Genomic DNA, 13,067 nt, shown 5'->3' on the forward strand with positions numbered 1-13,067 from the left:
AATCCCACTGTATGATTTGTCTTTATGTAGTCAGAATAGCTTCAGCAGAGATTGTAGTTCTTCTGTATGTGTAGAGATTATTGTGGTTTTTTTTTCACACTGGTGATATTTGTGATTTCTGTTTATGTATCACAACACAACCTCTTTTGATCAATAAAACAATCTTTACACGATCAGATGACATTAATGATGCTGTGAAATGATCCAAAGACCCAAGCATCCTCATACTTGTGCTTTGAATATTCATGTGGCACAAGAACAACATTTGTCACATTGACCTTGCAAAAAATACAAGATAAATATAAAAGAAAATGAGGCATAAGCTTGGGTCTTTGCATCCATTTCTTTAGCTTTGCCCATCATCGAGCCATACAATCAAAGCGCTCCAATCCTAGGTGAGCATAAGGACATTTTTCATCTGCTGCTTTTTGGGTAATTGAATGAGATCCTCTCAGTAAAAAGCTGTGGGAGTAGAGTCAGATTCTTCTCTCAGTTCTATCAGTGAAGAAACACGGCTGAATGCAGCACAAGTCTTTTGCTGCTGCTGCATCTTGGCTTCAACGCATTTTCCATTTCATTACCTCATGCTGTGGCTCCCAACTCTTCATGTGCATTTGCCACTAGGACTAGATTTGTTACTTCCTCGAGACGTTAAGTGTTTGCTTTTAAATCATATACTTTAGATTAAATTTCTAAATCTCAGTGAACCAAATGTCATATTTTTTTTTACATACAATCAAGCCAGTTGTGTTTTAACTAGCAGTGGGTTTGTTGCAAATATTTAGAATGATAATGCTAGGGATGCAAATGGTGGAAAATGTTCTGTACATGCACTGATTTCAAGCTGGCCCGCAGAGACGGCTCCTCTTGTCATGGGTAGAGTTTTTTTGTGTGTTCTTTTAAGTCTTTACCTCACCAGATCAGAGGGTAAGCATGTCCTGTGACCTCAAAGCTACTAATCACTTTCCAAAAATTTGTCCTCAGATGTTAAGTGAAAACTGATGATGTTAATGCCTCCTCTTCCCTCTGTATGTCCACAGCCTCGAGAGAGAGGGAGGATGCGCTTTCACAGACTCCAGAATGTACAGATAGCACTGGACTATTTAAAGAGGCGGCAGGTATGGATCGATCTGAGTCTCATTTTTTCACATCTTGTTCCGTCACACTTCAGATTGGGGACCAGAGAAAACTGAGCCAACATTGTCATAGGAACCATTTCAGTGTTTGGGTTTCTGGATTATGCTACAATGAAACAGCCTGCAGCCAGATCTAAGATTAGATTCAATCATACAGTGAGGTAATGGGAAAAACCATTCATCAGTTTTCTGCTTCTTCTATCCCTAGTTTGAAACTGACTGCACAAAAAAAATTCCCATACTTTGACACAAGCTAGAAAATTCTATTGAAGGCGCTTAAAGCTGAAAAACAAATATTAGTGTTTCGTTTTATCCGTGCAGCTGCATTGTATTCTGGGAATTGCATCGTGTTGTGAAAAAGCAAATACGTAATTGAACTGGGACAGCTCCACTCAGTGGTGATTACTTCCACTCTGCCTTTTCTCTCCACACATCACATGCTGGAGCACTCATGGCACCACACTGTATGAAAAAATCTCAATCCAGCAGCCACTAATTGTAATAGCGGCATTTAAGGAGCCCTGACGGGGGACTCCAGCAGTGGGGTTTGATTGCCCTCCCCTCCCCCACCTCAGTCAGGGTGTTATGAGGAACACGGGCCAAGCTGAGCCGCAGCCAGATGTGACGTAAGACTTGAGACAAAGGATTCATAGATGGTCACAAATGGAGTTGTTTTGTCGCTTTAGCTACATTACACAGCAGACACATGCGATCACCCTCTGCAGTCTTTTAATGTAAAACCATCTCACTGTTTGGACTTCCCTGAATCTCCCCCTGCAGCTTATTGATTATAATTATAACAGATGATTAGGCTGGCGCTGGAGGGATTAATGAAGCGCCTCTGATTGAACGTGTTTAGACTTTGCTTTTGATTCACAAAACACACATTTTCCCTCTCTGATATGTGGTGGATAAAACAGTATTTTCAGGTTTATAACGTTTAATTATAAGCCTGTTTTCATCCTGCCTGTTACCTCAGAGCATCAGGATTACAGTAACAGCATTCACTGACATAACATGAAGACTATTGTGCCACCTTGTGGTGCTTTGTAAATATGTGATATACATGCCAAAGTAGATCTAACACATTTAAGATCAAATCCAATCCATTTTATTTATATAGCACATTTTAAAAACAACAAGTTTACCAAAGTGCTGCAGAACAAATACAAACAATAGAAATAAATAATAGTACAATTTAAAATACAGTACATTAAAATACAAACAGAGACCAACACAAACTCTCATGCTGTATTAAAAGCCAAGGAGTAAAAATGAGTTTTAAGACGTGATTTAAAAGTATCCAGCGTGGGGGCCATTTTGACTTGGGTGGGTATCTCATTCCACAGTTTAGGAGCTACGACTGCAAATGCTCGGTCACCCCTCATCTTTTGTCGGCTTCTTGGCACGACAAGACGCATCTGATCAGCAGACCTCATTGCTCTAGAGGGGGGCGTAGATGTGTATGAGGTCAGAGATGTACTGAGGTGCCAGACCATTTAGTGACTTAAAAACAAACATTAAAATCTCAAAATGAATTCTACAATTGACAGGGTGATATGTTTTACTTTATTAAAGCTGGGGTTGGCAGTCAGATTTAGATACACTTTTTGTTATACTGGTTAAAATGATCTTAATGTCCCACTGGCAATCAATACATAATGTGTTCTTTTTTATGACTCAAGTTTTATTGGATTTTGAATTTTTAACAGCACATATCCACAACATACAGGACCAAATAGTGCCAGGCCGAAGAGTGAAAAAAAAATAATAACAACAATAAAATGTGTGAGTTTGACCGGCATGAAAAATAATAAAAAACAAACAGACAAATATACAAAACAACAAACAGAGAAGAAAAATACTGTATCAGACAATAAAAAAATAAAATAATGTACCAATAATGAGAATAACAAAATACCAGTATTAACAAGACATTTTGGGTGAGTTAACAATATGTCCAACGTACCACTGTCAGATGCCCTCCACCCATACTTCACTACATAATGTGTTCTTAAAAAAAGAGCGAAAAACTATCAATTAAAAAAAAAGCTACCAACCCTAGCTTTAAAGCAACACATAAATTGAAAGTTGAATAACATCATCTTAAAAATGTAAGAGCAAGGTTTGAATGTACAATGCATTAATCACGTGCTTCCCTTCATTAGGTCAAACTTGTAAATATCAGGAACGACGACATCACAGATGGTAACCCAAAACTGACCCTGGGATTGATCTGGACCATAATTCTGCACTTTCAGGTCAGTGTTGTTATCTTATGGGTTGGTCATAGTATTTCTGACCTCTGTGTCCTTGTCCATATAACTGCTGATATCCCTCTGATGACTGTAACTGGCTGTTGTCTCTGTAGAGTTGAAAAAGATATTTTAAGTGTTTGCACATTTTAGTACTGTGTTACATAACAGCACATCAAAGGCCCTCCAGTTCAATGTTTCAAAATGTTTTCTTATGTGTGAGCTCTCATGCATGAAACTGATGTTTCTACTTTTGACCACAAGGTGTCAAACCTGTGCAGAGTACCTCATGCTGTATGTGTGACTGCTGTCTCACTCATTTAACATTGCAGTGTTTAACATGGCTGGCTTTAGTCTCTGTTTGATTGAGCCTGAGTTATAAATTGATGAGTAGATATCAGATTGCTCCTTCAAGTGTTAATGTCTGCTCAGGATAATTTGAGACATAGTTAGCCTTTGACCCAGTTGTGAAGGTTTATACTTGAGTTGGTTTGGAGACAGATTCTTTGAGAGGAGTGCAATCAATGAAATTTAATCAAGATTCTCGTTGGTTTTCACTCTTTAGCCAGACAAAGGAGCTGCAGCGTTAATGCATGATTCTGCTAGCATTGATTTTTCTTTTGTGCTTGATTGTAAATTAAATGTCTTTGTGAAACTCTGAAGTACGACCTACCATACTGTTGGCATTTTAAGTTTCATATAAATGAAGTTTATTCAAATGTTGGAACTTTTTTGCAAAATCCAGTACACCCAACAGAAATGTGCAGCTCTGTTTCCTCAATACTTTGAAGAGTTGTAACATTATTCTCATATTTCATGTGCTGCAGGCAGAGCTTATATTTCTTCTCGTATGTTCTGAGAAATGTTCTCTGAGGGAATTCTCCTCATTTTATTGCTGGAGCATGCGCATGCCCGGACAATCCAGGTGTCCACTGAAGTATTCACAGCATCTCTCCTGAATACTCTCTCATACCATCTCTTTCTGTCTCCCACTTTCACCCTCTCTCTCCCTCTCTCTCGGACGGTCTTGTGTTGCGATTATAAATATCTTTGGCACGGTCTGCCGGACTGAGTTGTTGGTTAAGGGAGGGAATACTGCTCTAGCTTTCCTGCACTTAAAGCACTGATTGACATGCCATTGAGGCAGTATTTAATGCTATAACAAGAACGCATCGCTATGACTAATGCTCTGAAAGAAATAATGAAGGAAAAAGTACTTCATATCATTTTACCTGGACTCAAACGCCCTGACAGGTATAGCGTCTGTGATGATGCCAACACCTGCCGCTGTCATTCACACGCAAGCCCTTGAGCATTTGATCCAGCAGCGGTGGGCCTGTTTCTTCTTGATTTGGGAGGATAACAGAACACTTCAGGAGAAAATGTTGAGCTCTAGCCATCGTACACACCTTTGGCTTATATAAGCAGGGCTGACAGCAGACGGACATGTATGAACCAAGCTCCGATTTATATAACATGCTTTTGTATGGGAGTCAGTTCCTGGCTAAAGGACAGAGGTTCTTTTTGAGGAGAATGCTTTTCTTATTTCTGCAGGCTAATTTTTTCCAAATCTTCTTCTATAAATCGAGTGTCCTGTCAGGGTGTGTCCTGTTATGTTGCAGCTCTCAACTCTTGACCCCAGAGCGCCTGGTTTAGTGTTTCACTGCTGTGTTTTTTTTCAAGGTGTTTCAGACACCATCCATTGTTTGATCTCGTCTGCACAGATAAGAAGTTGATTTAATTTCTCAAAGGTGCCGCTGTTGGATTCCTCACAGTGGTGACTAGACTGTAGTTCACCTTAAGGCATGATGTTGAGAACACTGTAATGTGTATTTTACTGTAGCTGTTGACAATATACTGTAATCAGGTGCTTCTTTCTTTGTCTTGTCTGTTTGTTTTGCCCTGATGTTTGCTCACTTTCTGCGTGTGTAGTGTATATTTTTCACGCAGTCATCATAACTCATTCACTTCATTCTGTCACCGTTTCTTAAAATTGTCCCTGATGAAAAAAGTGAGCTGAGTAGAGCTTTATACTAATCTCTGTGGATCATCATGTTACTGCAATCTATGATTTACTAAAACAACCTGATACTGCAGTAAACCGGCCTTTTAATATGAGCCTGGGTGAGCAGTGTGCTGTAGTTTGACTGTCAGGTGACTTTGACCTTCAGGGAAACTTCACTGGCGTTCAGATATTGTGAGCTCACGGTGACACTGTTATTTTTAGTTGAGCTGTGAGGTGACATTTAGTCTTTCTCATGCTGCTGATTCTCTCTTTTTGCGGTCAAAAATATGTCTCTGTAATGTTCATGCACCCCACTTTGTATTGCTGTGTGCTGTTATAGTTGTTGTACTGGTTTTATAAGATGAATCACTTCCTGGTCAGAGTTTTACCCCCCTTGTGAACTGCAGTGGTGGTGATCTGTTCAGATAATAGTGTTTGTTTAAACCGTTGGACTTAAACCCGACCTCTGGCTCGGCCATTGTACAAAAGCTTGATTAATAGACAAAGTGAAAGCACTTTGTTGTCCAGCTCGGATTTTGTCTCTGCTCCTGCTGCTCCCGTTGACCTATGCTGTCCTGCTTTTCAAAGGCTGTCTGACTCGGCTGGGACTCTGTTCGCTTCATGCAGCCAAACTTGCTGAGCCAAAATTTCTCACAGCATAATAGGTGGCCATCCGCGGGAACCACTTGCAGTTTTAAACTGTGTCCTTCCTTCACCCCTCATTACACACACAAATATTAGGAGGCGGCTGAGACGTGACACATGTTTACTGTGTAGACGAAGCAGACTATCCAGCCCTGGAACAGGTCTGTCCACAAGACTGTTTCCTTCTCGCCCAGCTGAGAGCTGCAGCACGTGGGCCTTGTCTGTGTGTTCATTTATGGTGTTTGTGCTGGATTAGCAAAGCCGGAGAAATGTTTCAAAGGTCAGGAAGGATTCCTGTGTGAGAGGAGAGACCCAGGAGCGAGCACGCGAGCAACGGAGAAATGCACTGAGTGAGAGAGAGGCAGAGAGGCTGACCGGTTCTCAGCTGTGAGTCTATGAGAGTGAATGAAAGGGAGAAAGTAAACTCTGCTCTGGGTAGAGTAAGCTTCACATTTGGCTGCCGGGTTGTCTGTCACTGTTTACAGCCTCCTGTGAAATGGCTTTCTCTCAGTGGGGCACTCAAGCTGTGATCATTGGATACTTTGCCTAAAAACAGCCTGCTGTTGGGAGTTCAGCATTGTCGATGGGTGAGAGATCGCACGACTGTCAGCCATGGGAAACATCTGTGGCTGTGTCCGAGGCCCTAAAGAGGAATGCTACGTTGACCCTAAGAAAGCTCCGCTGAACCCAGATTCTAAGGAGCTGAAAGGTCGCCGCTATTTTCAAAGAAAGAAGAGGAGATCAGACGTTCAGATTGGAGAATCTCCTGGCATTCCTGAAAGTGAAGCTTTTACAAGCAGAGCCACCTGCATAAGTGAAGAGCCTCAAGACAGCCCAGATGAGGACACAAAGGTGGGTCAAGCAAAGCCGGAAAGAACGCTACAGGTGGAGAAACCTCTCTCCCGGCAAGAAAGCATCAGCAGAGGGGTTTATGTCGGAGAGGTACCCGTTTTAATCCTCAGAGATCCCTGTAATCAATCTCATATCCGGAAGGTAGCTTACAGGTCACAGGGAAGGATTCCCACAGAGCAAACAGACAGAGACAGAAGCAGGTCCAATGTAGTGGGAAAGCTTCGATGTGTTAACACAACTTCCAGAGGGGCCTCAGCTAAAGACGGTCTGCTTGTGAAGAAGCTGCTGCGACGACAGCTTAGGAGGGCTGTCAGCTTTGGAGCAGTGGAGCACATGCTGAGGCCTCAGAGGGCTAACGACAAGCCCGGGAGCGAGGAAACGTTTGCCAAGATTATATGGGGCTCGCAGGCAAACAGGAGGAGGAGGCGGAGGACCATCACCTGCTCTGATTACGTAGATCCCCTTCCAGCTTCTGCCAAATGTATTTCCAGCCAACACAAGGTAAATTTGAAACGTGTCACTAACACCCAGTGCTGTGGATTCATGATTCATGGTAGATTAAGAAGGGGTTTACTGGGATATCACTTAACTTTAACGTCAGGGCTGGAGTTCAATTCATGGAAGTTAAGCCCTTGAGCAAAAACACAGTCTGGTGAAAATAGCAGTTATTTAAAGCAACAGTAGCTCATTTTGGTAATCTAATTATTTCATTACATAATTGTCGACCCCATCAGAGGGGCCCATTGTTGGAGCATTATGTCATCATTGTGGTGTGTCTTTGTCTGCGTTCATGTTCATACTTTGGCAAACGTTATATATTATCTCAGTTTGTGATGTTTACAGAAGTTAGAGACTGAAGAGTGTGAATGTAAATCATATTTATAACTGTGGCACTGCTTCACTGGTTCCTAAAAGGACATGATGTTGGTCACTTCTTCTGAAATATTGTCCTCTTTTCTGTGGATTGTTGGCTTTGTTTGAAATCTGCACATTATGAAATCTGCTGATGGCTACAGTGGTTATCTGTCTTTTACATTTGTAAGAATGGGTGTAGAGGCCATAATGTGAATTTTCTTGTCTAATTTGTTAATCATGATTATTTCCTTTTATGGTTGACTTCATTTCCGGCTTTGGGTTCATTCTTGTGGTTTTTATCTACCTGTTCAGTTGCATGGTGGGAGGCATACAAAGAGGGTGAGTGGGTTGGAATATTTTTAGTTGACCGCCATTGTCATCGTCATTGTCATCTACATTATCATCGTTGATTTAGATCTTTTAGGTATTGAATTATTGAGTCTGTTGTTAATAAATATAAAAAACTTACAAGGACTTTGATGTTGATTTATGGCTAGATGCGTCACAAACATAAGCCCACTTAGTCTCAGCAACACTTTTCAATCTTAGCCGCCTCAATGGGTTCTTGGTTCTGTGGTAAAAGTCTTTGTATCATTGAGATGACAGTCAGTCAAACATATTCATGTTAACAAAAGAGATCACCATGACTGATGATAGAAAATCTTTCCCTTGAAATGATCTTTTAGTCAGAAAGATGACCCCCACCCCCCTTATAAATAATGGATGTAGTTTTCATGACGTCACCCATCTGTTTCTGAAGCCCTGTTTTGAAGCCAATCGGCGGCGGCAGCCATAATGGAAATGTTGAACGCAACAAAACTTCTGTCAAGCGATTGTGACGTAAAGAGGCGAGCTTTGAGCCTCCTCGCCAACAGCTACAGTGTTCCCACCTGTCAATCAAGTCAGCTGTGCCTCTCATAATGGAAAACTTGTAATCTTGATATCTTCAAAATTGCTGCGTTATGAAAAAAATTCACCCCCCTCACAGTGTGTGCCGATCAAGAAATGAGCTATCCAGACTACACTCGTCTTTTGTACCAGGCTGTAAACATGAATGTTTCTGCTGTAAAGATTGTCTTTTTTTGAATTGGTGTGTGTGTGGTTTCCGGTACTTCTGGAGCCAGCCTCAAGTGGACACTAGATGAACTGCAGTTTTTAGCACTTCCGCATTGGCTTCAATTCTCACATCTGGAGGTTGCCTCTTGATCTTGACACAGCTATTGACTGAAAACTGACTTTCAGTTTCAGTTTGGTTTTTATGAAAGCACTGCGTTGAATGGGCAAATCATTGTCCCTCTTTAAGAATAAATAAATGCTTGTGGTCACATGATGACACACGTTCAAGGTAGATGTGTGTCTAACATGAGTCTGGTCCTGCTGGAGGTTTCTGCCTGTCAAAGGAAGTTTGTCCTTGCTACTGTAACTTGCTAAATGCTGCAAAGTGCTCTGCTCATGGTGGATTCAGATGAGATCAGACTGAGTCATGTCAGTAAGATGGGACTGGATCTTATCCTGTCTTGATGTTGGGTCTTTGTTGATAATGTAACTTAGAGTACGGTCTAGACCTGCTCTGTTTGTAAAGCATCTTGAGATAACACTTGTTGTGATTTGGTGCTATACAAATAAAGATTAAGAGTCAAAGCAGTCAAAGCCCTGAACCTTAGAGAGCACCAGGACATTTCTCACCTGCTACTTTTTGATATTCTGGTTCTCTGGATTCTTAAACAGGATGTATCACTGAAGGTTGTTAACTGAATGAAAGTTGTAGTGTAGTTGATTAACTTGTCTTTCTGTCTGTGGTTATAGTCTTTATTATGCAAACAGTAACCAGCAAATCACATGTTATAGGATGCTTTCACAGCAAAGGCATCACCTGAGCACAAGGATCTGTAAATGACTTTTCTGCCCAATCCGATGTGTGAAAATATGATTAAAATTTAGAGACAGAGAGACATGTATGTTTACGTAAGTTCTATTGCAGTCTGATTGAGCCTGTGGTGAACTTCAGCTTGTTGAATAGACACAGTCTCAACAGTCTTGATAAAGTGTTAAGTGAGATTCCAGCTCTTTATCATTGAAGCTGAGATAACCGGGGCGTCTGCATCTCAGTGGTAGAGTCGGTTGTATCTTAATTGGAAGTCGGGAGTCCGACCCCGGGTCCAGGTATCCACATGTCGAAGTGTCCTTGGGCAAGACACTTAACCCCCCCAGTCCTGTGCCAGCAGTGTGTGAATCGGATTAGTATTAACACTGATGTGCGCTCTTTATAGCGGCATTTGCTATCAGTGTTTGAATGTGGTGTGAATGAGTGAATGTGACATGTAATGTAAAAGCACTAACCCTGGCTTGACTGTATCACCCTTTGTCTGGGAGGTTTGAGTTGCCAACATTATGAGACGGACATATTAAAGAACTAAATGTTTCAGCAGCTGTAGGCTGTAATCTCCTATCAGTCTTTTTCCTCATTTAACTCTATAAAAATGAGAGGAGTTGGAAATAAATTGAATCTTAAGCAGCTGCTCTTCAGGGAGATTCTTCTGAAAGATCTTCTTTTCTTATTTGTTGTGTGACTTTTGATCATCCTGTCTGAGTAGCAGTGTCTGTGTGTGTGTCATTGCATCTGTTTCTGTTTGTTATTGTTACTTCTATGACTCATGTCACCCGGCTGCATACCAAGTGCCACCCTTGGCAACAATCAAAATTGATTGATTGATGGATTGATTTATTGGTTGTTGGAAGATAAACTTGTAAAGCTTACTCTTTGTTTCTCTGCTTCTTGATTTTGAACTTTTGACAAGTGAAGGGATTTTTTTGCAATATCTGAGATGTGTTCTATTTATCTTTTATCACAAACATTATTGTCAACATGTGAACTGCTTTAATCAAATAACTGATGTGACGTGAGCGACAAACAGAGGCGGCTGTTCAAACGTAATGAATGTGCTTTGAAACGGATCTGCTGACAGCACTGTGGAGCTCAACCTGTGAGGTGGCACCGTTTGTTTCAGGTCACCATAACTATCAGTATATAGCATGCTGTAAAGTGTTGAGTCATTCCTTACACAACTGTATCTCACACTTCTGACATGTTGGTGTTTTCCATGTGTGATGTGCTAATAGAGCTGTTAACTAACCAGATGTGGATTGCAAATGACCCCATTCACACCTGAGGACAAATAATCAGAGGAATCCATCAGATTTTAATTTTCTTTTTTTCTTATATGCCAATGTATTTTCCAGCCTCCAGGCCACGTGATAGTATATTATAATAATAGTAATGCATTTTATTTGTAGCCCCCTTTCTTGACACTCAAGGTCACCTTACATCATTAAAAAAAACAGAGTTTAAGTGACAAAAAATGATAAAATACAACTTAAAAAGTTTTAAAAGAATGGACAGTGGAGTTGTGGTCAGATGGAGTAAGCCAGTCTAAACAGATGAGTTTTGAGATAGATTTAAAATGTGGGAGTGAGTCAGTATTATGGAGGTCAGGTGGGAGAGAGCAGCTGAAGGCTCTGCTCCCCATGGTAACAAGGTGAGCAGGGGGGACAGTGAGATGGGTGGAGGAGGAGGATCTGAGGGTGCGGCAGTATGGAGGAGGTCAGAGAGATATGGAGGGGTGAGGTTGTGTATGGCTTTAAAAGTAAGGAGAAGTATCTTATAGTTGATCCGGTATGTGATGGGGAGCCAGTGGAGCTGTTGCAGAATGGGTGTGATGTGGTGGATGGAGGCGGTGTGTGTGATGATTAGGGATGCACTGATCCGATCCTGGTATCGGATATCGCCCAGATCAGACTCAAAAAGCTAGATCGGATATCGGCGACAAGGGGCCGATATATAGTGCCGATTTTAATATCCCTCCTCCCTGCCACAGGTACAGGTAATTCTGTGGGAAACACTATGGAAACACTACGCTGACCTTTTTTTTAGTTTCTCATTTGAAGCAGTTTTTCTATACCGAATATTTAATTCCTCTTATCCACTGCTTAGGTTTACAGCTGAATTGTAATATCTGTTGGTTATGAAGATTTTCTCACCAAACTGCTGGTACAAATTTAGAATCTCTTGAGTAATGATACTGTCAGTTTAAAATGTTCATTTCATTGTGGTTTTCAAAGTCAGAAAAGCCTGAAGTTGCCAAAACATGATTCTATCCTCACATTAAGGAATAGCGATTGTTAAATCAATACCGGGATCAGATCGGTTCAGTATCGGTATCAGCAGATACCAAAGCCCAGGTATCGGTATTGGTTTCAGTATCGGGACCTAAAAAGTATGATTGGTGAATCCCTAGTGATGATACCGGTGGCTGAATTTTGAACCAGTTGTAGTTTATGGAGGGTTTTGTGTGGGAGGTCAAACAGACGAGAGTTGCAATAGTCTGAGCGGGATAATGAACCTCACCTGTTTCTGTTGTTTCACCACGTCCTGATGAAGACCCAGTGATGGTCGAAACCGGACGGCATTTCCTTTATTCTGTATACTACTTTTAATATGTCATGCCCTGTATGAGCTAAAGGCTTTTTAACCTACTCCTACTACTGACTGAAGCTGGTGTGCCTGAAGACAGCCCCCGTAGCTTTCCCCCTTTTTTCGATGAGCTTTAAAATGTGTCTGAAATTATATTCTTATCTCCACAATAACTTCTATCTTTGGTTAAGACATAAAAGTAGACATGAAAGTGCAGCAGTGTCTGACTCTGGGTTTTGTGGTGTTGCAGTAAGATTGCACATTTTTCACAGTGTGTCAGTTTTTGCTATCATTTAGTAATGGTAGAGGAACTTCTGTGAGGATCTACTGTTTTATCGCAAAATCACATCGTAAACAGTAAAATCATCACTCACCAAACTTTGTGCTGTGGAAAATGTAAAAAGGCTGTTTCTGCTGCATGCTGTGTCTCACTCTGTCCTTCACTAACCCAGCAGTGGTTACAGGCATTAAAAATGATGTTAGTCTTTATGCTTATGGTCTTCTTTGCCTTTGTGGCTCATAAAGGGGCATTATTAGTCATTTCTGTCTGTTTCATAACCAGCTAAAAACTCCTAGCAGGAGCTTTGATTTCACAAGGTTATTACTCACATTTTGGGGTTTAGATTCTGACCGTGCACATTTTATAATAAATCTTATACTTCTGTTTGTGGCAGATCTCGGAGATCCATGTGACCGGAGAGTCCGAGGACATGACAGCCAAGGAAAGGCTGCTGCTCTGGTCCAAGCAGATAACGGAGGGCTACGTCGGAGTACGATGCGACAACTTCACAACCTCCTGGAGGGATGGAAGGCTATTTAACGCCCTCCTTCATAGATACAGGTATTGT

At 41.3% G+C, this 13,067-nt stretch overlaps 1 protein-coding gene across 1 annotated transcript in view; it reads left to right on the top strand.

Annotated features, from left to right (window-relative positions):
• Positions 1–13,067, top strand: part of dst (dystonin) — a 118,403-nt gene that overhangs the window by 30,596 nt on the left and 74,740 nt on the right. Inside the window, exons 5-7 of the mRNA XM_034682728.1 lie at positions 1,041–1,118; positions 3,305–3,397; positions 12,894–13,060. Of these exons, the coding sequence (XP_034538619.1) occupies positions 1,041–1,118; positions 3,305–3,397; positions 12,894–13,060 (338 nt within the window). The remainder of the gene's footprint in view (positions 1–1,040; positions 1,119–3,304; positions 3,398–12,893; positions 13,061–13,067) is intronic.

Source organism: Notolabrus celidotus, chromosome 4 (genome assembly GCF_009762535.1).
Source record: "Notolabrus celidotus isolate fNotCel1 chromosome 4, fNotCel1.pri, whole genome shotgun sequence".
In the NCBI taxonomy this organism is placed as follows: domain Eukaryota; kingdom Metazoa; phylum Chordata; class Actinopteri; order Labriformes; family Labridae; genus Notolabrus; species Notolabrus celidotus.